The sequence below is a fragment of the Ranitomeya imitator genome, chromosome 6 (assembly GCF_032444005.1).
Source record: "Ranitomeya imitator isolate aRanImi1 chromosome 6, aRanImi1.pri, whole genome shotgun sequence".
NCBI lineage: Eukaryota > Metazoa > Chordata > Amphibia > Anura > Dendrobatidae > Ranitomeya > Ranitomeya imitator.
In genome coordinates, this window is record NC_091287.1 from 400015992 (window position 1) to 400042691 (window position 26700).

General features: G+C 45.2%; 1 protein-coding gene across 1 annotated transcript in view; it reads right to left on the minus strand.

Moving 5' to 3' along the window:
* The window catches only part of NPC1 (NPC intracellular cholesterol transporter 1), a 110256-nt gene extending 84613 nt beyond the window's left edge, over positions 1 to 25643 (minus strand). The window contains exon 1 of the mRNA XM_069731203.1: positions 25486 to 25643. Within this exon, the coding sequence (XP_069587304.1) occupies positions 25486 to 25542 (57 nt within the window). The 5' untranslated portion in view covers positions 25543 to 25643. The remainder of the gene's footprint in view (positions 1 to 25485) is intronic.
* Between the last annotated feature and the right edge of the window lie 1057 nt (positions 25644 to 26700).

Sequence of the window (26700 nt, forward strand, 5' to 3'; positions counted from 1 at the left end):
CGCAGCATGTCCTTACAATGCTGAAACAACGCAAGGACAGCGCAGGTGACCTACCAGTGACCTCAGGTGCAGATTTGGTCAGGATTTTACCTGCATAAAATCCTGACGCAACCTGAACGTGGACACATACCTTTAGACTAGAGCAGCTACTACTGCCATGTCAACACACTGTGGTCCGAGAGAACCCTGCTGCTGTGAACTGTGGCGATGTCATTATGGTTACATCAGTTTAGAGCATCCAGTTGTCAAGAGGGCAGCGCGAGTGCCGGATTGTAACAATGGTAGGCCATGGGGTTTTTTGCAAACCGGAAAAAGACTAAAGGTACCTTCACACATAACGATATCGTTGCAACGTCACGCTTTTTGTGACGTAGCAACGATCCCGCTAACGATCTCGTTAGGTGTGACAGCGACCAACGATCAGGCCCCTGCTGGGAGATCGTTGGTCGTGGGGAATGATCAGGACCTTTTTTTGGTCGCTGATCACCCGCTGTCATCGCTGGATCGGCGTGTGTGACGCCGATCCAGCGATGTATTCACTTGTAACCAGGGTAAATGCGCGGCCCTGCACTTAGTAACCCGATGTTTACCCTGGTAACCCGGGGACTTCGGCATTGTTGAAGACAGTTTCAACGATGCCGAAGTCGTTCCCCGGATCGTTGGTCGCTAGAGAGAGCTGTCTGTGTGACACAACGACTTACCAACGATCACGGCCAGGTCGTATCGCTGGTCGTGATCGTTGGTAAGTCGTTTAGTGTAACGGTACCTTAACTGCCGGGACAGTGGCCAGACAGTCCACAGTGACTGTCTGCCTCACAACAATGAATGACTTGGTCTGGTCTTCTGATGGAATCCTGTTTTTCAGGTAATCTGATGGACACATGGATACAGAGGAGAGCACCGTTTATGTGTCAACCTAGCCTCATCCAGAAACGTTATTTATGTATTAGCGGTCTTAAAAATTGTTTAGTGCAGAGAATGGGTCCATTCAGACACCTGCGTTTCAGATTAATGTGCTGTCAAAATGTAATGTACAGCAAACAGATCAATGATAGCCCACTTACAATTGAACATGAGCGACTTTTCACAAAAATCACAGCATGCCCAATTGTGGTCCAGTTAAGCACAAAGAGATAGTCACAACATAAGACAAAAGATTTAGAAATAAAAAAGTTAAAGATGGACAACCCCTTTAAAAGGACGCAACATTCCACAATAAAAGAGTGATTGAAAACCTACAGATCTGTTAATAAATGTAAACTGCTCAAAAAAAATAAAATGAAACACTAACAGTGTAGCTCCAAGTCATAGTAACATATAGTAACATAGTTAGTAAGGCCAAAAAAAGACATTTGTCCATCCAGTTCAGCCTATATTCCATCATAATAAATCCCCAGATCTACGTCCTTCTACAGAACCTAATTGTATGATACAATATTGTTCTGCTCCAGGAAGACATCCAGGCCTCTTTTGAACCCCTCGACTGAGTTCGCCATCACCACCTCCTCAGGCAAGCAATTCCAGATTCTCACTGCCCTAACAGTAAAGAATCCTCTTCTGGGGGCGTGGCTATGTAGTGAAGGAGAGAGGACGCACTGTGAGAGAGCTCCCAAATCCTTCCTAATATCCTGCACCAAGACCCCTGCATACGGTGATATACTCACCACCGCTGGACCCCCTTGACTTCGGGAGGCTTTCCGGGACCCTGCCGGGGGATCGGTGAGACCGGGGAGCTACGAGGATTGAGGATCTCGGGACGGACCTGTGGCTGGGAAGCGGCCATCTTGGGCAGAGCACGCTTTGCTGGGAGAGACGCGGTGCCGCTCTGAGTCGGAGCGGGGCCGCGCTTTGATCCCCAGGCGGTTGCCGACACCTGCGGTAGGTGCTGTGGGTTTGCGGTGCACCGGGGGAGTGAGAGACCGGGCGGAAGCGGTGCCTGTGTGGAGCGGCTGTCACCATCAAAGCGCGCGCTTCGGCAGTTGAAGACGCGGCGCCATCTTTACATCTCTGCAGCGCTGTAGAAGTGGGGGAGCGAGCACATATCCTGGACATACTGGGAGGACGCGCGGTGTGTGCCCTGGAAAATTGGGCCCTGCGCTCCTCATATTTAAGACACTCCACTTGTCGGTGCCATTACTCCTGAGGACTTTGGATCCCTCTTTTGGCTGCTGACACTGCAGGCACGGTGAACCCTCCCTGGTGCGCGGCACCCTAGTGGAGCTTTGAGATTGTCCCATTTATAACTTCTCAGTTTGCTACGGACGCCACTCTGTGACAACTCTGCTGGGCTTACATATATATATTGTGACTCTGACCTTGCTAATCATGCAGCGCACTAAGGGCTCAGGGGCAGCTGACAAACTGAAGGAATTTGCCAGAATTGATCCCTCTGATAACACACGTAATCTTAGAAATAACCCCTCTCAAGTGCAACGCAAAAATCGTCCCTCTGATGGTGCTGAGGGAGGCGAACAGGAGGAACTGACACTTAAACAAGCGTCGGACCAGTTAATGCAAGCTATTTCCCTAACCAGAACATCTCTCACCGAAAAGATAGAGGATGTACACACTGAGGTGGGGCGCCTCCGTCAAGACATGCAGACTATGAAGGGACGCATTACAGAAGTGGAGACGAGGGTATCACATGTAGAAGATACCATCACACCCATGGAGGCCAAGTTGACAAAAGTAGCCGGCTCTATAAATGCCTGGAAACAAAAGGCAGATGACCTAGAAAACAGACTACGCCGGAATAATATCCGCATTATCGGACTGCCGGAGCGCTCAGAGGGTCAACAACCTGAGGTATTCCTAGAGGGGTGGCTCAAATCTTCTCTGGGAGATGAATTTTCATCGACGTTTGCTGTGGAAAGAGCCCATCGAGTACCCACAAAACCTCTTCCTCCCGGAGCCCCACCTAGACCTTTTCTGGCGCGGATCCTCAATTGCAAGGATAGAGATACTATTTTACGGCTGGCACGACAGAAAAGCCCCATTAAACTTGATAATGCTGTAATCTCGATCTTCCCGGATTTTTCTGTGGAACTTCAAAAACAAAGGGCCAGATTTATGGAGATCAAGAGGCAACTCAGGGACAGAAATATCATCTATTCAATGGTCTTCCCGGCCCGGCTCCGTGTCGTCTATAAGGGTTCTTCTGTGTTCTTCACGGATCCAGCGGAGGTGACCGAATGGTTACGATCTCATGGGGAGTCTTGAGTAAAGGAATCCTGAATATATCTAGTTAAGTAGAATCCTTTGGATTACCAAATAAGGAGCTCTCTCTGGAGAAGTCCAGATTACCAACTATACCGGACGCTGAATCCAGCGGGGGTATCCCCTTATTTCTTTAATAATGGGAGCACAGGACGTTGCTCCTATACTGTTTGGTTCTTGTTCAATTTTTCTTCTTTTATTGGTTTTCTCTGTTATTTAAGTAGAAACTGCCGCCGACAGTGCTCTTGCTTTCTATGTACCGCCCTCGACCTTTGCCTGAGTGATAACATGTATCATATTTGGATAAGTAGACATGGGGTCTGAAATAGTATGCATGACATGGAATGTACGAGGTATCAAATCCCCCCGAAAGAAAATTAAGGTTTTCTCGCAAATCAGGCACCATCACCCCCATATAATAGCCCTGGTGGAAACTCATCTAACCAGGGATACAGCCCGATGTGTACAGAAGCCGTGGGTACAATGGTACATACATGCTTTCCATACCAGTTACTCGAGAGGAGTTTCATTGTTAATACATAGAGACGTTAGATGGGAAGCTAAGGAGGCTCGAAGGGACCCTGATGGCCGATTTGTTTTTGTGCATGCATTAATTAATTCTAGCGAATATGTGATTTTATGTGTCTATAACCCTCCCCCAGCTAATAGGTCAGTTCTCCGGATGGCAATGAGCTTTGCTCTAAATTATCCAGACGCACAAGTCATTTGTATGGGAGACTTTAACTTAGTCATGGATAATAACCTTGATAAATTGAGATTGGACGACGGGAGGTCCGGGGAGCCCCCCTCTTCAGCCCCGACCCAATTGGCATCATTTATAGAGGGTAGTGGATGGCTTGATCTATGGCGGATGCGTCACCCTGGAGTGCGGGGGTATACCTGTCACTCATCTACTAGACAATCTCTATCCCGCATAGATTACATATTCGGTTCTAGTGGGCTGGCGGCGTGGGTGGATAGTGTAGAACACGGTAATAGGGGGATATCGGACCATAGCCCGATTATACTTAAACTCAAATTTGGACAACCAAGGAGTGGCACGGTCTGGAAGCTGAACCCCTTTTGGCTAAAACTGATGGATAGTAACGACAGAACAGAGGATCAGTTAAATTGTTTCATATCGTCTCACCCGGGACCCCAGAACATTAATTTATTCTGGGATACCCTCAAAGCATACCTGAGGGGATGTTTGTCCTCCACGATTACATACATAAAAAGGGTGACCTCGAGGGAGGATGACGGGGTGGAACAGAGACTGAAAGATGCGGAGGCCGCATACATAGCTAGCCAAACTAATGGCAATAGAATTGAATGGTTGACCTCACAGAGATTGTACACTCAGCACATCGACACCAAATCTAAGCGTAAGCTGTTCTTCGCACGTCAGTCATACTTTGAATTGGGAAATCAAACCGGTAAATTTCTAGCCTATCTGGTACGTCAGCATAATACATCTAATACAGTATTGCAGATTCGTGCGCCAGACGGCTCATTAGTGTCCACGACAGAAGAAATACTTCAATGTTTTTATGACTACTATGAATCATTATATAGTTCCAAAAGTGGCCTCGGCGTTTCACAATGTCTGGATTATTTATCAGATGTAATATTCCCCACGCTGAAACCCATTCAGCGAGAGCTTATGGATGCTGCATTCACATTGGAAGAGGTAGAATATGCTATAATGGACATGTCCTCTGGGAAAGCTCCTGGGCCGGACGGGTTTCCTGTTGAGCTATACAAGAGATATCGGGGTATACTAGCGCCACTCCTACTGAAAGTGTTCCAGGGCATATGGGAGGGAGGATGTATGCCTGACACTTTTTATGAGGCAAATATTGTTATACTTAAAAAAGAGGGAAAGGACCTTCTGGAATGTGGCTCCTATCGGCCTATATCGTTAGTTAATGTAGATTATAAAATCTTCACTAAAATTCTGGCCATTAGACTGAACTCCATCATATTGGACCTTATCCATCCAGATCAGACTGGCTTTATGCCTGGTAAAAATACTTCTATTAACATTAGGCGAGTTCAATCCATAATTCAATATAGTTCTTTGGTGTCAGATAACAATTGGGCAGTAGCATCCCTGGATGCAGCCAAGGCCTTCAATTCTCTTGAGTGGCCCTTCCTGTCAGCATGCCTACAGAGATATGGCTTTGGAGATAAATTTCTAAGGTGGATCAGTGTATTATATATGAAACCTAAGGCGCGTATAATTATAAATAATTCCATCTCTAAGTCCCTCTCATTGTCTAGGGGAACCCGTCAGGGGTGCCCCCTCTCGCCGGCTCTCTTTGCTCTCGCAATAGAAGCATTGGCAATACGTATGAGATCCTCCCCGGATATTAGGGGCATAGATATAGCGGGTCGGGTGGATACCATCGGCTTATATGCCGACGATATGGTAGTGTTCATGGACAAGGCAAAGGAAACACTGCCCAAAGTGATTGCTATCATAGATGTCTTTAGTAAATACTCTGGCCTGTATATAAACTGGGACAAATCTGCTCTACTGCCTCTCTCTTGTGCCCCCATGCTAAATCTTGAAACTCTGTCCTCACTACCGGTCGTATCCAATTTTAAGTATTTGGGTATCTATATGTCCCAAAGTGGCAGTTCTGATCTACAACTTAATATTTATCCATTGTTAGAACTAGTCAAATCCAAATTTGCATCATGGAGCAAACTCCCACTATCTGTTGCGGGCCGTATCAACCTAATTAAAATGATTCTGCTTCCTAAACTTAGTTATTGTCTTCAACATAGCGCAGTACCAGTACCTAAGTCCCTCTTTACTAATTTAAATTCCCTAACAACTTCTTTTATATGGGGAAAATCTAGGCCCAAACTTAAACTTTCTGTTTTGCAGAGACCTAAACAGGGGGGTGGAGCGGCGTTACCGGACTTTTTTCTATATTATCTGGCCGGGCAGGCTAAGACATTGGTCACGTGGATGCCTGGTGGTTATCTTCCTAATTCTGAACATCATCTGCTTCATTCTGCTCGGGTAGAGTGTCCATTGGGTTTTCTAGAGTCGGAGAGAATGACCACCCTTCATCCGCTGCCCATGCTTCGACTGGCAAGATTAATCTGGAGACAAATAAAAAAAATTGTTGGATATACAGATATTATAGCTGAAATGCCCCTTTGGGAAAATAACTACTTTCCAATGCTGCTGCATCACCCGTCCACCGCCTTCTGGGTGATGCATGGTGTTACCTCGGTAGGGGATTTGCATGACCGGGGGACCTTTGTGTCCTTTGAACAGTTGCAGACTAAACATGATATTCCGAGATTCCAATTTTTTCGTTTTTTACAATTAAGGTCAGCTTTCCAGTCATATATGAGGGGGGTGGCTACAGGCCGCACAATCTCGTCTCTGCCTCTAATAGGAATCCTCAAATCCCAGGGACCCCAGGGCCTCATTTCTTCTTTATATACCTACATGCTATCAGTGGGTGCGGAATCGGTTATAAGACTCATCAGGGGGAAATGGGAGAGACTCATTACTGACGCACAGGAAGAGGAATGGGAGGAAATTTTAGAGTCCCCGATGAGGGTATCCCCGTCAGTTAATAACAGAATGACACAATTGTATATAATATACCAATCATATCTAACTCCCGTGCGGCTTTTTAAGATGGGTCGACTCCACTCTGCGGAATGTCTACGCTGTCACCTGCCAGATGCGGACTTCATTCACATGATGTGGAGCTGTCCAATCATTCTTCAATATTGGAAAGAGGTAACCTCATTACTTTCCTCCATAGTATTGGCCCCTGTTCCTCTTGAGCCATTAATTTGTCTATTTGGGGTATGGGATGAGGAGACTTGGGGTCATCACGTTGCAATTTTCTTACGGGAGTCACTTTTTATGGCAAGGAAGGTGGTGGCAATGCGGTGGATGGGGGGTTCGTGTCCCTCCCTCAGAGCCTGGGTTGAGTTAGTAAATTCGATTATCCCGTACGAACGTACACTGTAACAAAATAGAGGATGCCCAGGTAAATTTGAGAAGATTTGGAGCGGCTGGAACTCCTCTCACCTAACTTTATAAACTCGCGGTTATTTACGCTAGTGCAAAGCGTCAAATCTCCCTAGATATCATGCAGAAGAGGGTGTAGGTTTATTGTCAGGCGGCAGAAAGGTAGTTAGTAGGATACAGTTGTAGTTATGATTTAATAACTGTAAATTTTTCATGACTCCACGTCAGATATGTACGGTTTAAATGGAGTAAAGGATATGTTAAACACACACTGTGATACTCAGTTATATATATATTGTACGTACTCCATATTGAATGTAATACTAAGGAGTATAAATTTGTATATTATGTTGTTGTTTTCTCAACATTATGGTTAATAAACGAATTTAAAAAAAAAAAAAAAAAGAATCCTCTTCTATGTTGGTGGAAAAACCTTCTCTCCTCCAGACGCAAAGAATGCCCCCTTGTGCCTGTCACCTTCCTTGGTATAAACAGATCCTCAGCGAGATATTTGTATTGTCCCCTTATATACTTATACATGGTTATTAGATCGCCCCTCAGTCGTCTTTTTTCTAGACTAAATAATCCTAATTTCGCTAATCTATCTGGGTATTGTAGTTCTCCCATCCCCTTTATTAATTTTGTTGCCCTCCTTTGTACTCTCTCTAGTTCCATTATATCCTTCCTGAGCACCGGTGCCCAAAACTGGACACAGTACTCCATGTGCGGTCTAACTAGGGATTTGTACAGAGGCAGTATAATGCTCTCATCATGTGTATCCAGACCTCTTTTAATGCACCCCATGATCCTGTTTGCCTTGGCAGCTGCTGCCTGGCACTGGCTGCTCCAGGTAAGTTTATCATTAACTAGGATCCCCAAGTCCTTCTCCCTGTCAGATTTACCCAGTGGTTTCCCATTCAGTGTGTAATGGTGACATTGATTCCTTCTTCCCATGTGTATAACCTTACATTTATCATTGTTAAACCTCATCTGCCACCTTTCAGCCCAAGTTTCCAACTTATCCAGATCCATCTGTAGCAGAATACTATCTTCTCTTGTATTAAGTCAATCACACTTCTGTGAAATCAACCTGTCCAATTATGAAGCAACACAGATTGTCAATCAATTTCTCCTGCTGTTGTGCAAATGGAACAGACAATAGGTAAAAATGATAGGAAATTAGCAACACAACCTGAATAAAGGAGTGGGTTCTGCAGGGGATGAACGCAGACCATTTCTCTGTTCTCATCCTTTTAGTCCGTTTTGGTCACCGCTGCATTTTATCGTTGCTCTCACCCATAGCAGTACTGTACAGTAGCATAAGGCAGTGTCTAAAACCCAACGATGTTGCTCAGTTAGTGCGCTCATCCAGGATGGCACATCAATGCAAGCGGAGGCATAAAGGGTAGCTGTGTCAGCACAGTGTTCAGAGAATGGAACACATACCAGTAGACAGGCCAGTACATCAGGAGACGTGGAGGGCGCCTTAGGAGGGCAACAACCCAGCAGCAGGACCACTACCTCCTCCTTTGTGCAAGAAGGAACAGTGCCAGAGACCTGCAAAATGACCTACAGCAGTCAACTAACATCCATGTGTCTGCTCAAACTTTAAGAAACAGACTCCATGAAAATGGTACAAGGGCCTGATGTACACAAGTGGGTGTTGTGCTTACACAGCCTAAACACCGCGCAGGGCGATTGGCATTTGACAGAAAACACCAAGATTGGAAGATTTGACATTGGTTCACTGTGCTCTTCACAGATGAGAGAAGGTTCACACTTAGCAGATGTGACAGAGTCTGGAGACACTGCGGAGAAAGTTCTGCAGCTTGCAACATCCTCCTGCAGGACTGGTTTAGCAGTGGGTCAGTAATAGTGTGGGGAGGCATTTCTTTGGAAGGCCGCATTAGCCCTTCATGTGCTAGCCAGAGGTACCCTGATTGCATTTAGATATCAGCATGTAGTTCCTGCATGATGAAGGCATTGATGCTATGGACTGTCCTATGCATTTCCTAGACCTGAATCCAATCGAGCACATCTGGGACATCACGTCTCGTTACATCCACCAACACATGCACCACAGACTGTCCAGGAATTGACTAAGGCTTTAACCCAGGTCTGGGAGGAGATCCCTTGGAAGAACATCCACCACCTTATCAGGAGTCTGCCCTGGCATTGTAGGGAGGTCATACAGGCACGTGGAGGCCACACACACTACTTAGCATCATTTCCTTGTCTTGAGGCATTTCCACTGAAGTTGGATAAGGGTACCGTCACACAGTGCAATTTTGATCGCTACGACGGCACGATTCGTGACGCTCCAGCATCGTAACAATATCGCTCCAGCGTCGTAGACTGCTGTCACACTTTGCAATGTACGACGCTGGAGCGATAATTTCATGACGTATGTGCGATGTAGAAGCCGTTGGTTACTATGCGCACATCGTATACGATATATGTTACACCATGCGATCATGCCGCCACAGCGGGACACTAGACGACGAAAGAAAGTTTCAAACGATCTGCTACGACGTACGATTCTCAGCGGGGTCCCTGATCGCAGGAGCGTGTCAGACACTGCGATATCGTAACTATATCGCTCGAACGTCACGAATCGTGCCGTCGTAGCGATCAAAATTGCACTGTGTGACGGTACCCTTAGGCTGCAATTTGATTTTCCACTTTCATTTTGAGAATTTCAAATACAGACCTCCATGGGATATTAATTTTGATTTACTTGGATAGTTTTCAGGTTTTATTGTTCTCAACGTATTCCACTATGTAACGAATAAAGATTTGCAACTGGAATATGTAATTCAGTGATATCTAAGATATGGGATTTTAGTGTTCCCTTTATTTTTTTTTTGAGCAGTGTATAGTTTCTATCACGAAAGGAATGACAATATCAGATTTTAGCATCACTACAGCTGCATATGGCACCATGTAAGTGTCGTTAAAGCGTGGGTCTTTAATCCCTTGGTGACCGGGCCAAATTTTTGAAATCTGACTAGTGTCACTTTATGTGGTAATAACTACGGAATGTTTCTACAAATCCTAGTGATTTAGCTGTTTTTTTCTGGTACATTATAATTTCTGATTATGGTAAATTTAGGTCGATTTTTTTTTTTTTTTAAATAAACGAAAAACAAAAAAAACTAAAATTTTCTAAACTTTTAATGATTAACCCTTTAATCCAGAGAGTCATACCACAGAAAAACCTTAATTAACATTTCTCTCATGTTTGCTTTAACCCCTTCCCGACCTTTGACGCATATGCTGCGTCATGAAAGTCGGTGCCATTCCGACCCATGGCGCAGCATATGCGTCATGGAAAGATCGCGTCCCTGCAGATCGGGTGAAAGGGTTAACTCCCATTTCACCTGATCTGCAGGGACAGGGGGAGTGGTAGTTTAGCCCAGGGGGGGGTGGCTTCACCCCCCGTGGCTACGATCGCTCTAATTGGCTGTTGAAAGTAAAACTGCCAATCAGAGCGATTTGTAATATTTCACCTAAAAAACTGGTGAAATATTACAATCCAGCCATGGCCGATGCTGCAATACCATCGGCCATGGCTGGAAACACTTATGTGCACCCACCCCACCCCACCGATCGCCCCCCCAGCGCCCCGATCTGTGGTCCGCTCCCCTCCTTCCTGTGCTCCGCTCCCCCGTCCTCCTGTCCGCTCCCCCGTGCTCCAATCACACCCCCCGTGCTCCAATCAAACCCCCCCGCACTCCGATCCCCCCCGCACAGCGATCCTCCCCCCGTGCTCCGATCCACCCCCCCCGCACAGCGATCCCCCACCCCGTGCTCCAATCCACCCCCCCGTGTTCCGATGCCCCCCCCCCCCTTCGTGCCCTGATCTCCCCCCCCCTTATACTTACCTAGCCTCCCGGGGTCCGTCCGTCTTCTTTCCTGGGCGCCATCTTCCAAAATGGCGGGCGCATGTGCAGTGCGCCCGCCGAATCTGCCGGCCGGCAGATTCGTTCCAGAGTGCATTTTGATCACTGAGATATAACCTCTCAGTGATCAAAATAAAAAAAATAGTAAATGACCCCCCCCCCCCCTTTGTCACCCCCATAGGTAGGGACAATAAAAAAATAAAGAATTTTTTATTTTTTTTTCCACTAAGGTTGGGGCAAGAACTAGGGTTAGGGTTAGGGGTAGGGTTAGGGTTCGGGATGTGCACACGTATTCTGGTCCTCTGCGGATTTTTCCGCAGAGGATTTGATAAATCCGCAGTGCTAAACCGCTGTGGATTTATCGCGGTTTTTCTGCGCATTTCACTGCGGTTTTACAACTGCGATTTTCTATTGGAGCAGTTGTAAAACCGCTGCGGAATCCGCAGAAAGAAGTGACATGCTGCGGAATGTAAACCGCTGCGTTTCCGTGCAGTTTTTCTGCAACATGTGTACAGCGATTTTTGGTTCCCATAGGTTTACATTGAAATGTAAACTCATGGGAAACTGCTGCGGATCCGCAGCGTTTTCCGCAGCGTGTGCACATACCTTTAGAATTAGGCTATGTGCACACGGTGCGGATTGGCCGCTGCGGATCCGCAGCAGAGTTCCATCAGGTTTACAGTACCATGTAAACATATGGAAAACCAAATCCGCTGTGCCCATGGTGCGGAAAATACCGCGCGGGAACGCTGCGTTGTATTTTCCGCAGCATGTCAATTCTTTGTGCGGATTCCGCAGCGTTTTACACCTGTTACTCAATAGGAATCCGCAGGTGAAATCCGCACAAAAAAAACTGGCAATCCGCGGTAAATCTGCAGGTAAAACGCAGTGCCTTTTACCTGCGGATTTTTCAAAAATGGTGCTGAAAAATCTCATACGAATCCGCAACGTTGGCACATAGCCTTAGGGTTAGGGTTGTGGTTAGGGGTGTGTTGGGGTTAGGGTTAGGGGTGTGTTGGGGTTAGTGTTGGAGTTAGAATTGAGGGGTTTCCACTGTTTAGGCACATCAGGGGGTCTCCAAACGCAACATGGCGCCACCATTGATTCCAGCCAATCTTGTATTCAAAAAGTCAAATGGTGCTCCCTCACTTCCGAGCCCCGACGTGTGCCCAAACAGTGGTTTACCCCCACATATGGGGTACCAGCATACTCAGGACAAACTGCGCAACAATTATTGGGGTCCAATTTCTCCTGTTACCCTTGAGAAAATAAAAAATTGCTTGCTAAAACATCATTTTTGAGGAAAGAAAAATGATTTTTTATTTTCACGGCTCTGCGTTGTAAACGTCTGTGAAGCACTTGGGGGTTCAAAGTGCTCACCACATATCTAGATAAGTTCCTTTGGGGGTCTAGTTTCCAAAATGGGGTCACTTGTGGGGGGTTTCTACTGTTTAGTCACATCAGGGGCTCTGCAAACGCAACGTGACGCCCGTAGAGCATTCCATCAAAGTCTGTATTTCAAAACGTCACTACTTCACTTCCGAGCCCCGGCAAGTGCCCAAATAATAGTTTACCCCCACATATGGGGTATCACCGTACTCAGGAGAAACTGGAAAACAAATATTGGGGTCAAATTTCTCCTGTTACCCTTGGGAAAATTAAAAAATTCTGGGCTAAAAAATTATTTTTGAGGAAAGAAAACGTATTTATTATTTTCACTGCTCTGTGTTATGAACTTCTGTGAAGCACTTGGGGGTTCAAAGTGCTCACCTCACATCTAGATAAGTTCCTTTGGGGGTCTAGTTTCCAAAATGGGGTCATTTGTGGGGGGATCTCCAATGTTTAGGCACACAGGGGCGCTCCAAATGCGACATGGTGTCCGCTAACAATTGGAGCTAATTTTCCATTCAAAAAGTCAAATGGCGCTCCTTCCCTTCCGAGCCTTACCATGTGCCCAAACAGTGGTTTACCCCCACATGTGAGGTATCGGTGTACTCAGGAGAAATTGCCAAACAAATTTTAGGATCCATTTTATCCTGTTGTCCATGTGAAAATGAAAAAATTGAGGCTAAAAGAATTTTTTTGTGAAAAAAAAGTACTTTTTCATTTTTACGGATCAATTTGTGAAGCACCTGGGGGTTTAAAGGGCTCACTATGCATCTAGATAAGTTCCTTGGGGCGTCTAGTTTCCAAAATGGGGTCACTTGTGGGGGAGCTCCAATTTTTAGGCACACGGGGGCTCTCCAAACGTGACATGGTGTCCGCTAAAGAGTGCAGCCAATTTTTCATTCAAAAAGTCAAATGGAGCTCCTTCCCTTCCAAGCCCTGCCTTGCGCCCAAATAGTGGTTTACCCCCACATATGAGGTATCAGCGTACTCAGGACAAATTGGACAACAACTTTCGTGGTTCAGTTTCTCTTTTTACCATTGGGAAAATAAAAAAATTGTTGCTGAAAGATCATTTTTGTGACTAAAAAGTTAAATGTTCATTTTTTCCTTCCATGTTGCTTCTGCTGCTGTGAAGCACCTGAAGGGTTAATAAACTTCTGGAATGTGGTTTTGTACACCTTGAGGGGTGCAGTTTTTAGAATGGTGTCACTTTTGGGTATTTTCAGCCATATAGACCCCTCAAACTGACTTCAAATGTGAGGTGGTCCCTAAAAAAATGGTTTTATAAATTTCGTTGTAAAAATGAGAAATCGCTGGTCAAATTTTAACCCTTATAACTTCCTAGCAAAAAAATTTTGTTTCGTGTGGGAAATGTTATTTATTAACTATTGTGTGTCACATACCTCTCTGGTTTAACAGAATAAAAATACAAAATGTGAAAATTGCAAAATTTTCAAACTTTTCGCCAAATTTCCGTTTTTATCACAAATAAACACAGAATTTATTGACCTAAATTTACCACTAACATGAAGCCCAATATGTCACGAAAAAAACAATCTCAGAACCGCTAGGATCCGTTGAAGCGTTCCCGAGTTATTACCTCATAAAGGGACACTGGTCAGAATTGCAAAAAACGGCAAGGTCTTTAAGGTCAAAATAGGCTGGGTCATGAAGGGGTTAAATCAGCACCATCTGTAAAACGTTATTTTATTTTGTTAACATTTTAGGAGGTTTAAAAATGTAGCAGCAATTCATTTTTTCAAGGAAATTTACAAAAATTATTTTTTAGGGACCTATCCAGGTCTGAAGTGACTTTGGGGGTCTTCTATATTGGAAAGCGCCCAAAAGTGGTACCATTTTAAAAACAGCAACCCCCCAACCCCCCCCCCCCCCCCCCCCCCGACATATTGAACTGTTATCAGGTAGTTTACTTACCCTTCAGGTGATTTTCAGGAATTAATGCAAAATGGTGTGGCAGTAATTAAAAAGTGTATTTTTACCACCTAAATGTCACTTCTTCCCAGGTTACTATAGATGGCAGACTCCAAGGCCGGGAATTGCCATAGCGAACATCAGGACCACACAATCATTATCTCAGGGCACAGGGGAGAAGCTACAGTGTTGACCTACAGGGTGGATTTGATTTAAATCTAACTGATTTAAATCACTAGTCAGTAAGGCTTGATTTAAATCAGTGATTTAAATCAAAGTTTCTACCTAACTGAATTTGACTCCGCAGAAGTCCCAGCCTCTTCTTCACAGCAAAAATGTTACAGACCCAGTTTGGGAATATTTTAATGAAGCTCCTTCGCCTATCGGTAAGGCAGGCATGCGTGCAAAATGCAAACGATGCAACAAAGAGATGCAAGGCCTGGTGGCGCGAATGAGGCAACATCATGACAAGTGCGGTGATGAAGATGACTCATTCCCAAACTGGGTCTCTTTTACGGCCTGCTGCCATTATAAGGAAAGAATGTAATAAACCTCAGATCGTACACACAAACAGATCCAGACTTGTCTGTCTGTGGCTATGCTGCAGTATTGTGCTCAAAGTTTCACTTTCATTTTCTTGTCTGCTTGCCCTTCCTCCTCCTCACACTTAGATTCACATTCTTCTTGTGTTGTGCAGATCTATTCCACTCCAAAACAATCAGAAACATATTGTTTAACTTCTTGGACTTGGCACTGAAGGGGTTGATTCTGTATTCATAGGTTTGTAGAACAATAGGATTAAGGTCTTTTTCTCAACTCTGTTCATGTAACATTTTTGCCATGAAGAAGAGGCTGGGACCTCTGCGGAGTCAAATTCAGTTTTGAGAACTGTGTAAGTAAAGCGAGCGTCTGTGATAATATAGGAGAGAAACTGCCCACTAATCCTACAGAAACATCTGGAAGAGCATGGCATTGTGAATGTTACACATATACAGCCTTTATTCTACTGAGTTAAACAACTCAGCTTTTTCTCATGATGGAAGAACCTTTGGATGGTAAAATATTTTCCTCAAAAAGCAGTTTATTGAAAAAAGTCCGATTTAAATAAAAAAAAACCCGATTTTTTAAAAAAAAAACATTGATTTTTATCCACCCTGGTTGACCATTTATATGATGTAGTTACTATTGACAGCAGCATCTAAGGGGTTAAACAGATATAGAAAGTGCCAACACTGATTGTGGCTAATGCAGAAAGTTGTCAGCTATAGTGCACAGCCGGCAGCTGCTGGATTGTCGCCTGTATGAGGATACTATTCCCTTATATCTCAGGTCAGTAAAAAGACGTATTGGCGGGCAATAAAGGGTTAGGCTACTTTCACACTAGCGTCGGTATCGACGTACCGACGCATACTGTGAAAAAAAATCACAACGGGGGCTGCGGATGCAGGTTTTCAACGCATCCGCTGCCCCATTGTAATGTCCGGGGGGGGAGGGGGCGGAGTTCCGGCAGCGCATGCGCGGTCGGAAATGGCGGACACGACGCACAAAAAAAAAGTTACATGGAACTTTTTTGGGGCCGACGGTCCGCCAAAACACGATGCATCCGTCGCACGACGGATGCGACGTGTGGCAATCCGTCGCAATGCGGCGCTAATGAAAGTCTATGGAGAAAAAAACGCATCCTGCGGGCAACTTTGCAGGATGCGTTTTTTCTCCAAAATGACGCATCGTGACGTGCATCGAACGACGCTAGTGTGAAAGTAGCCTTAAGTGAAGTATTATTGATACATGCCAAATGATCCTGTAATACTGTCATGTGCATGAGGTCTTATTCTGTATGGACAGTATATAGTCAGCTAGAAATACTCTGAAGAAATAAAAATGTGGAGTGCTCACTCAACTATTATATAGCACCACTTGTAAGACATACTGGCACCAGATGTATTTTCTTAATTCTTAAAAGTAAATTCTTTCCACAGTAAAATATGTACCCGGGACACGCACGTCCTTAACGGAGTATCAAGTGCCCTCTTGTACTTAATAAGGGGCACTGAAATTATGAAAGTTTTTTTCCAATGACGACTTCACAAGCAGCAGTTATTTTTCCACCCATGCAGTACCAGAGAAAGCCCAGTACACACAATATAGCATTTTTACACTTTTGCCTGTGAATCGTACATATAACGTTATGCCGACAGCAAAGCTCTGCTGGGAAACCTCGGTCCTGCCATTCACATGAAGGCTAATTTAACAACCACCACCTACCTGAACTAGCCCCCATCAACCCCTTCATTGTTACAGCAGAAGGACTGGAGGTCTATCACCAATGTGCTTACAGTTAGAGGGTTGCTCGGACCAGTAATAAATGGCACTGCTTTTAATTCAGTGTCAAATGCCCACTGAGTAACAGGGAAATGTGGTGGGAGGGACATTCCATGAAGATCAGGGCACATTTCCTGCCCACACTTTAGTGGAGAGTCACAACACTGCACATCGGCATCTCTTATAAGGCTCTTTTCACATGTTTCTGGGGTATACTTGACATATACGTTTGTACAGTAAAGAACAGGTTTAAATGGGCAAGGATGTAGTCAACAAAGAATATAAAGGAAAAAACGAATGTTGAACAGTATGGGGGAAAAAAAAGCAGCATGCAGCGCTTTTTCATAACGAGAATTTGATCTTACTGGCATACGTTTGGACCCGTTTTCTGGAGAGAGATCACGGTAATTAGACCTACCGGTAACCGTGTTTCCAGGAATCCATCCTGACAGCACTATGGAGGTCATCCTTCTTATCCTTGCCAGGACAGGTAACAATGAGATTAAAAGGAGCTTCCCATGTCCACCCCTCAGTGTCTTTTCCAAGTACCAAACCAGGATGGATGCAACCAAATTTATTGACCATTCTTTATACAAATGTTACATCACATAAGCATAGAATTTCTCAGAAGGGAGGGAACTAGCAGTGCTGTCAGGATGGATTCCTGGAAACACAATTACCAGTAGATCAAATTACCATTTTCCAGGTCATCAATCCTGACAGCACTATGGAGAATGCCAAAGTATGGTGATCTAGGGTGGGACCACTGCGTGAAGAACCTTTCTACCGAAGGCCACTTGTCCTGAGACTACGTCTAGTTTGTAATGTCTTTCTGCTCATGAGGCGGATATGGCTCTAGTTGAATGGGCTTTTAATAACTTAGGAGGAGGTTTCCCCTCTGCCTCGTAGGCCAGTCCAATCATGGATCTGATCCACCTTGCTATTGTGGACTTTTTACCCCTATTTATTCCCCATACTGTACAAATAAGTTTGGGTCCTGTCTCCAATCCCTGGTTGCTTCCAGGTAGTAGAGAACAGTCTGCCTCACGTCTAGAGAGAGTGAAAGGTCTGCTCCTTGAGATTTATAGGGTGCTGGCAGAAGAAAGGAAGTACAACTTCCTGGTTCATATTTGGGGGTCGACAACTTTGGGGAGAAAGTCTTGAGGCTTGACCCGGCCTATTTGGTCCTCAAATATCTACAGATAAGGGTCCCTGACAGATAAGGCCTGTAATTCTCCTACTCTCTTGGCCGATGTAATAGCCACTAGGAAGGTTGTTTTAAAGGCAAGTCTGTTAATGTCTATACCACTTACAGGTTCGTACGAGTGCTTACATAGCACACTGACCACCAGGCTAAGATCCAAAGGTGGGACAGATCTCCTCACCGAAGGTTTCAGCCTTTTTACTGCTCTGAAGAACCTGGTTATCCAGGGGTGGGCTGCTAGGGGAGAATCAGAGAATACACTTAGGCTATGTGCACACATTCAGGATTTCTCGCAGAAAATTCCTGAGAAAAAACGGACATTTTCTCCAAGAAATCCGCAAGAAATCTGCATGCGGTTTTGCCGCGTTTTTTCCCGGACACTTCCCAATGCATTTTGTAGTGGGAAACCCGCAAAATTAATTAACATGCTGCGTTTTTTTTCGCGGAAAAAAACATCATGTGCACAAAACATGCGGAATTCATTCTAAATGATCGGATGCTTATTGTACGCTTTTTTTTTGCGGTTTTATAGCGTTTTTATCGGGAAAAACCACGAAAAAAAACGCAACGTGTGCACACAGCCTTAAAGCTGAAATTTGTACTCTTAGGGTACTCGGTCTTAGGTCTCTGTTGAAACCTGCCTGCAGTAAATCAAGAATCCGGGAAATATCAGGGCGAGATGTATCCACCGATAACAGACCCCCCACCACCACTCCATACAGAAACACTTCCAGATTTTGTTATATATAGATGAGGTTACAGGCTTACTACTTGCCTGAAGGGTAGATATCACCTCATCGGACAACCCCCTTAATCTCAGGGCCTGCCTCTCAGGATCCATACCGAATGATGTAGTCTGTCTGGGTTCTGGAAAAACACTGGGCCCTGGCAGAGGTCTTTTCTCCATGGAAGCAGGATGAGATCTTCCACAGACATCCTCCTCAGCAGAGGAAACTAAGTCCTTCTTGGCCTGAAGAAAAATACCAAAATTATCTCTTCCTTCACTTTTCTTAGTACTCTTGGAATTGGAGGGAGAAATGCCTAGGTCATTGACCCCCGGATTGGGATAGTGCGTTGACGCCTTCCGGATAATCTAGGAGATTTAGAGAAAATAATTCCCTGACCGTCACATTTTCTTTGGATGTGAAGAGATCTACCTGTGGAAGTCACCAATGCTGACAGCATGCAGAACACTTCCTCATTCAGCTCCCACTGTGTTGAAGATAACCTTTGCCTGCTTAGAAGTCTGCCACCTGGTTACGGGACCCTTCTAGGTGAACTCCTGAAACAGATAGCACCATCCTCCCCGCCCACCGAAAGATCTTCCATGCCAGATGTTGTAGGGAGTGAAGTCTAGGACCCCCCTGACGGCGTAAAAACACCATGGTTGTCCGACAGAATGCTTACATCCCAGCCCCTGACTATCAACTAGACATGGAATAGGACCTTCCGCACCGAATACAGTTCTCTGACGTTTGAGGATCGGGCTCAGATTTCTGGGCTTCACGTTCCTTGGAAGCATCTTCCTTCCATATGACCACCCCAGCCTAGCTCTCTTGCGTCGGTGGTGCTCACTGTGCACGGGGCGAGAACCCAGGGAACTCCCGTCTGGAGGTTTTACATCATGATCCACCACCATAGAGATCTCCTCTGAGGCGGAGAGGGGCATCACGATATCCAGGGACAGTTGGTGTTTGTCCCAGGCAGATAGAATGGCCCCATGAGTGGAACTGACTACCGAATACAGGGAATATATGAGGTCATTAGTCCAAGGATCCTCATTGCTTCCCCGATGGAACAACGCCTTCCCGAGAATTGAGGGATCCTGTCCCTTATTATGGTCTGTTTCTCTACTGGCAAGAAAGATATTCTTAGGTGAGAATCTAGGAGAACCCCCAGGAACCTCTTTCTGGAGAGAGATCAGACTTCTTCCAGTTTATCACCAATCCCAGTCTCTCTAACATGCAGACCGAGGTCCGACAGTGCTCCCTGAGTTGTTCCCTGTAGCTGGCTATGATCAGGAAGTCATCTAGGTAGGGGACTGTGATGATATCTAGCTTCCTTAGGTAGACGACCACTTAGGAAGCATGGATGGGAAAGTGGTAGTACGTGTTTTTTTAGGTCTAGGGTACACATCAACGCGTTTTTGTGGACTGTGCACCTGATGGACTCCATTTTGAACTTTTTATAATTTACCCAGCAGTTTAGAGGTTTCAGGTTCATTAATGGAATGCATTTCCCCAGACAATCAGACTGATACCTAGCCCCGACCTATTAAAGGGAACCTGTCACCCCGTTTTTTGAGATTGAGCTATAAATACTGTTAAATAGGGCCTGCGCTGTGTGTTACTATAGTGTATGTAGTGTACCCCGATTCCCCACCTATGCTGAGAAATAACTTACCAAAGTCGCCGTTTTCGCCTGTCAATCAGGCTGGTCAGGTCGGGAGGGCGTGTTCACAGCGCTGGTTCTTCCTCAGCTTTACGTTTTTAACTGCACTTGATACTTGACTATTGCACTTAAACACACGGGCTGATGACCGGATCATGCAGCTTTATATGAAAATCCCTATTTATTATAATTGCCAGACCTGAAATAACAAGCACTTTTCACCTATTGTGTCCCCCCATTTCCTTGTAGATTGTAAGCTTGCGAGCAGGGAGCTCACCCCTAATGTCACTGTTTAAATTGTCTTAACTTGTACTGAATTTATTGTCTGTACATGTAATTGTAAAGTGCTGCAGAATATGTTGGCGCTATATAAATAAAAAAAATAATAATAATAATAATAATAATAATAATAATAATAATAATAATAATAATAATAATAATAATAATAATAATAATAATAATTATTATTATTATTATGTCCAGCTCTCTTCCGAGGGTTTTTTGACCGAAAAAAGACTGGAGTAGTGCCCATGGCATTTTTCTTGCTCGGGCACTGGGACTATTGTTCCGAACTTTAGGAGATCCTGTCCTCTGGCTCGAACAACAGGCGAAGCATGAAGTCTCTGGGAATAACCAGCCTTTTCTTGGCGTCTTCCCACTCCTCCATGATCATCGAGCGGATGTGGCTGTTGACCGGGAAGACTGTTCCTCTGTGACCTCAACTCACCTAACATCTCATCCTGTATGGAGAGAGGCTTCTGGGTTTCCTCCACCTGCATAGTGCTCCTGACTGCCCGAAGGAGTTTCTCAGTGTCATCAGAGGAGAAAAGGTAGCTCTTCCCTCCCTCTAGCGGGTTGGCAAATATTTCTCCTTCTTCCTGGTCACATTTGTCTGAGTATACATTCTCCTCAGAGGTCAACTCCATCTACCTTGGCCTCTTGACACGGGGACCACCCTGGACTCGAGCTGAGAAGCGTGCATCTGGACCAGCCCGGAGATAGAGGCCTGTACCTCCTCTCTGATAAATGGACCTCACATCCGACAGCAGAGATGACTTCTCCTTTCTGATGACCTTTCAGGTGCAGGGTTCGCATAGATGTTTCTGCCAGGTGTCCTGCAGCATCACACTGCAGATAGCACATCTTTTATACTTCCCTGCTTTCTTGCCATCCCTTTTAGGTGTTGCCGAGGAGGATGCTCCCCCCCCTAGAACACAGAGTACATTCCATGTGTGTTTCTATGTGTGGTGTACTGTAAGGAGTTGTCAGTGGGTATTTCATAAGTCCTCTACTCACGTGTCCCTGGCTATGTTCAGAAGTAGCCTCAGCTCTGGCAGATTCCTCCATGTCCAGCCTATGGACATCTAGGACCTATTTATAAGATACCCATCCGAGGCACTGCTAGCATGCTTCGCCGGATACTTCCTGCATTCCACTGTGGAACGCATGTTGGCCACGACCCGGAAGAGTGTGAGTGAGTGAAATTATATATATATATATATATATATATATATATATATATATATATATATATATATATATATATTTCATGTTACTGCCAAAAGTACCAATACCCGGTTTAAAAACAACAGTGTCACTGGGCTTGACTGGCCAGCAAACTCACCTGACCTTAGCCCCATAGGGTATTTGCAAGAGGAAGATGAGAGACACCAGACCCAACAATGCAGATGAGGTGAAGGCTGCTATCAAAGCAACCTGGGCTTCCACAACATCTCAGCAGTGCCACAGACTGATCGCCTCCATGCCACGCCGCATTGATGCTGTAGCTGATGCAAAAGGAGCCCCAAGCATTGAGTGGATTTATTGAACATACATTTCAGTGGGCCAACATTTCGGATTTTAAAATCATTTTTCAAGCTGGTGTTATAAAGTATTCTAAATTACTGAGCTAATGGCTCTTGGGTTTTCATTGGCTGTAAGCCACAATCATCAACATTAACAGAAATAAACACTTGAAATAGATCACTCTGTTTGTAATGACTCTATATAATATGAGATTCACTTTTTCTATTGAACTGAAATAAATTTACTTTTTGATGATATTCTAATTTAGTGAGAAGCAATTGAATCATTAACATTTCTATTATTCCTGTGATATCCATAATCCAATACATTTCCCTCTAGGTGTTGCAATTTCAATGTTGAGGAGCGTATATATCGAAGCGCATAAGACAATACCCCTTAACATTAGCTTTAAGTCAAGGAAGGGGCACAAACCAGCTCATCAGAACTTGGGTAGCTTTCTCAACTTTATTTTTCTTTCCCCTCAACTTTTCAGGGCACCACTATGGAACAACACATGAACTTTGTGAACTCTATTTTCTGTGGGCAGAGCTGTATTTTGTACCTTCTATGTATTGACCTTGTATCTTAGGATACAAGTTCTGGCCTCTAATGGGATGTAAACACAAGCTGATATAGAAACCAAGGCCAACTATTCATTATAGATAATGGAGAGGAGTGTCCTTGTGATGAAAAAAGAACCTTCATAGTAATGAAATATTTGACATGGAGGCCATTTAGGAAATGTTGCTTCATTCTTTTTGCTAGAAAGATCCTTGCTCTTAGCAGATCATCCAGCATGAATAGGACCTTCGCTGGTCGAGAACAAACGCAACTTATGCGCAAACGATCTATTACTCTGTGTGCATCTTAAGCGGGGTGGGCCTGTGTATACAGGCTGCTACATGACCTCCAAAGTGCATTGTTGACATATGGTTGTCGCTGAGCATCCTGTAGTGTAAAGTAACCTTTACTTGGCTCCATACTTAACCCCTGCCCTTATGACTGATCTGGTCTCCTGCTTGCTACAGGTGCACTCAGAGCAGAGAGAACGGTCAATGCACACAAATGCAAGACATTTCCCCATAGGGTACCACAGAGCAAGGAGGATTAAAATTTAGATTTCTCAGTTATGTCACCCAACAAATAGGGGTGGATGGGGTGTATTTAAAGATCCAAAGTAACACCATAAAATAGCTTGGAACAGGTTTTTAAAGATTAATGCTGTATGCCTTGATTATAACAAATAAAGAGCCCAGTTCTGTACATAACTGGTTAAGAATGGCTACTAAAACATCCTGCTGGGAAAACAGTGACCCAGCACCACACTGTTTCCAATCAATTACAGTTCTCTAGTAGTCAGCAGTGACTGCTGGGCACATGACAGTCAGCCGGCATACATGTATTCATATCCTTAATAGCTTCTGACACCATTACCCAACACCCTGCTCTACAGTGCAGCACACCACAATAACATAGTAGTATTATCAAAAGTGAATTTGATAAAAACTAGCAACACCGCCTCCCTGAAAGGAAGCCGACTAGCTATTCTGAGCCTACACCATAATCACGCATGCTTGGGCAATCATGTGAGGCAGCCGGTTTTCCTCAGAAATATAGACTTAAATTAGTGAAATGAAAAATGTCTACTTCCCCATACCACCAATATCTGCCAGAAAAACACACACACACACACACACGCTAATGTTCAGCCATCACGTCCAATTCTGGAGCAGGGATGTCAGCTACCCAGACTGCAGACACAGATGATGGCAGGGTCCCCTCCAATATGCATCTATGGTGGAAACGTCTAGTCGGAGCTTAGAATCATTATGTAGTTCAACAACAACTATCAAACTGCTTGATGAACGTGGCTAGTATATATTTCTATACATGTCAGGCCTGGGGGAGGGTGGCCATTTTAGGGGTCTTGTGCTTCAATGAGTTTTTGCAGAACCAAGCAGTACGTGTTAGCACCCCTGAACTATGCTTCTCCCATAGAAGTGCATGGAGGCAGCCAAGCAAACAGCCACCTCTATTCACAGGGGCTGAGAGGCAGGTTAGGGGGATTCACATTCAAACACAATACTATCAAACAGTTATGGGAGATGTCAAATATTTGATGTGGGTAGCTTATACAAAGCCTGCACAGCAATGCAGAGGATGCGTCGTGTTTTGGCGGACCGTCGGCACAAAAAAATGTTCCATGTAATGTTTTTTTGTGCGTCGAGTCCGCCATTTCCGACCGCGCATGCGTGGCCGGAACTCCGCCCCCTCCTCCCCGGTCCTTACAATGGAGCAGCGGATGCGTTGTAAAACTGCATCCGCTGCCCCCGTTGTTCATTTTTTTTGCAGTTTGCGTCGGTACATCGGGCCGACGCTAGTGTGAAAGTAGCCTTAGGCTACTTTCACACTTCTATCAGTACGGGTCCGTCATAGCATCGGCGCGACGTACCGACGCACGTTGTGAAAATTCGGGGAGGAGGGGATGGAGTTCCGGCCACGCATGCGCAGTAGGAAGTGGCGGATCAGACGTACGAAAAAACATTACATTGAACTTTTTTGTGACAACAGTCTGCCAAAACACGACGCATCCAGTGCACGACGGACGCAACGTATGGCCGTAGGTCGCGATCCGTCGGCAATACAAGTCTATGGGAAAAAAGCGCATCCTGCAGGCACATTTGCAGGATCCGTTTTTCCCCAAAACGACATATTGCAACGGACGCCAAATGACACAAGTGTGAAAGTAGCCTTAGGCTACGTTCACATTAGCGTTGTGCACCGCTGCGTCGGCAACGCAACGCACGCTAAAATGCACCAAAACGCACGCAAAAACGCTGCGTTTTGCGAAGCATGCGTCGTTTTTTGCCGAAATTTGGACGCAAGAAAAATGCAACTTGTTGCGTTTTCTTGGTCCGACGCTTGCGGCAAAAAAGACGCATGCGTCGCACAACGCAGCACAAAAAGACGCATGCGTCCCCCATGTTAAATATAGGGGCGCATGACGCATGCGTCGCCCGACGCAAACACGACGCAAAACGGGAAACGCTAGTGTGAACGTAGCCTTACACACCAACATCCACCAAGTCTCTGGTGCAGAGGTGCAGCCATAATTGAGGATCTTATAATGACTGGGGTCTACAGGCAAGAATCACCTCAGCACAGCAAGTGAGGGAGAGCTCACCTCCAGCCCTGAGGAGCGAAACCAACCCAAGTGTACAGACCACAGCACTGACACACTGTAACAGACCTGCACCGGTAACACAGCAGAGCCCGATACACACACCGCCCCAGTAATACAGCAGAGCACTGACCAGTCCGGGGAGATGCAGCAGAGCGAGCAGGCTGAGCAGGAGGCTGCTGACCACCATGTTTCTGTAGTAACCGCTGTGAGGAGCTGCTGGCTGTGCAGGAAGCCGCTCCCTGCTGGTGCCGGTCTCTCACTGTCACTCGCTGATGACTAACACGCTCCTCCTCTTCCACTCCATCGCGTCACAAGAGCGACAGCCAATCACAAGAGGAGGAGGAGTTGGGCGCGAGTGATGCGCTGTGTGGGCGCGCTATTGCTGCTGTGATTGCGCATGCGCAGTATCGATTCAGCTTGCTTGTTGAGCTGGCGGCATAATTTGCACATGACGCGGCGTACACCTCACGTTCATGTCTCCTTAGCTCTCTGACCTTTCTGCAGTGCTCTTGCGCCGTCTGTAATAAACGTGTATTTTCCTGCTCAGAATCCCTCCCTGTGTGAACTGAGCTGTGTAACCTCTCTATTATGTGTGGTAGCTATGTCTGTCACGCGCTCCTTACATACCACTCTACAATAGCTGTTTTTAGATGTATTTTTTATTAAAGCTTTTCTACAATCTAGGAGCTGACGCCTGTCTTGTTTTCTGCCAGCACCGCCAGCTTTAGGGTATGTGCACACGTTGCGGATTATCTGTGGATCCGCAGCGTTTTTTGAGGTGCAGAAACGCTGCAGATCCGCAATTGATTTACAGTACAATGTAACATAGTAACATAGTAACATAGTTAGTAAGGCCGAAAAAAGACATTTGTCCATCCAGTTCAGCCTATATTCCATCATAATAAATCCCCAGATCTACGTCCTTCTACAGAACCTAATAATTGTATGATACAATATTGTTCTGCTCCAGGAAGACATCCAGGCCTCTCTTGAACCCCTCGACTGAGTTCGCCATCACCACCTCCTCAGGCAAGCAATTCCAGATTCTCACTGCCCTAACAGTAAAGAATCCTCTTCTATGTTGGTGGAAAAACCTTCTCTCCTCCAGACGCAAAGAATGCCCCCTTGTGCCCGTCACCTTCCTTGGTATAAACAGATCCTCAGCGAGATATTTGTATTGTCCCCTTATATACTTATACATGGTTATTAGATCGCCCCTCAGTCGTCTTTTTTCTAGACTAAATAATCCTAATTTCGCTAATCTATCTGGGTATTGTAGTTCTCCCATCCCCTTTATTAATTTTGTTGCCCTCCTTTGTACTCTCTCTAGTTCCATTATATCCTT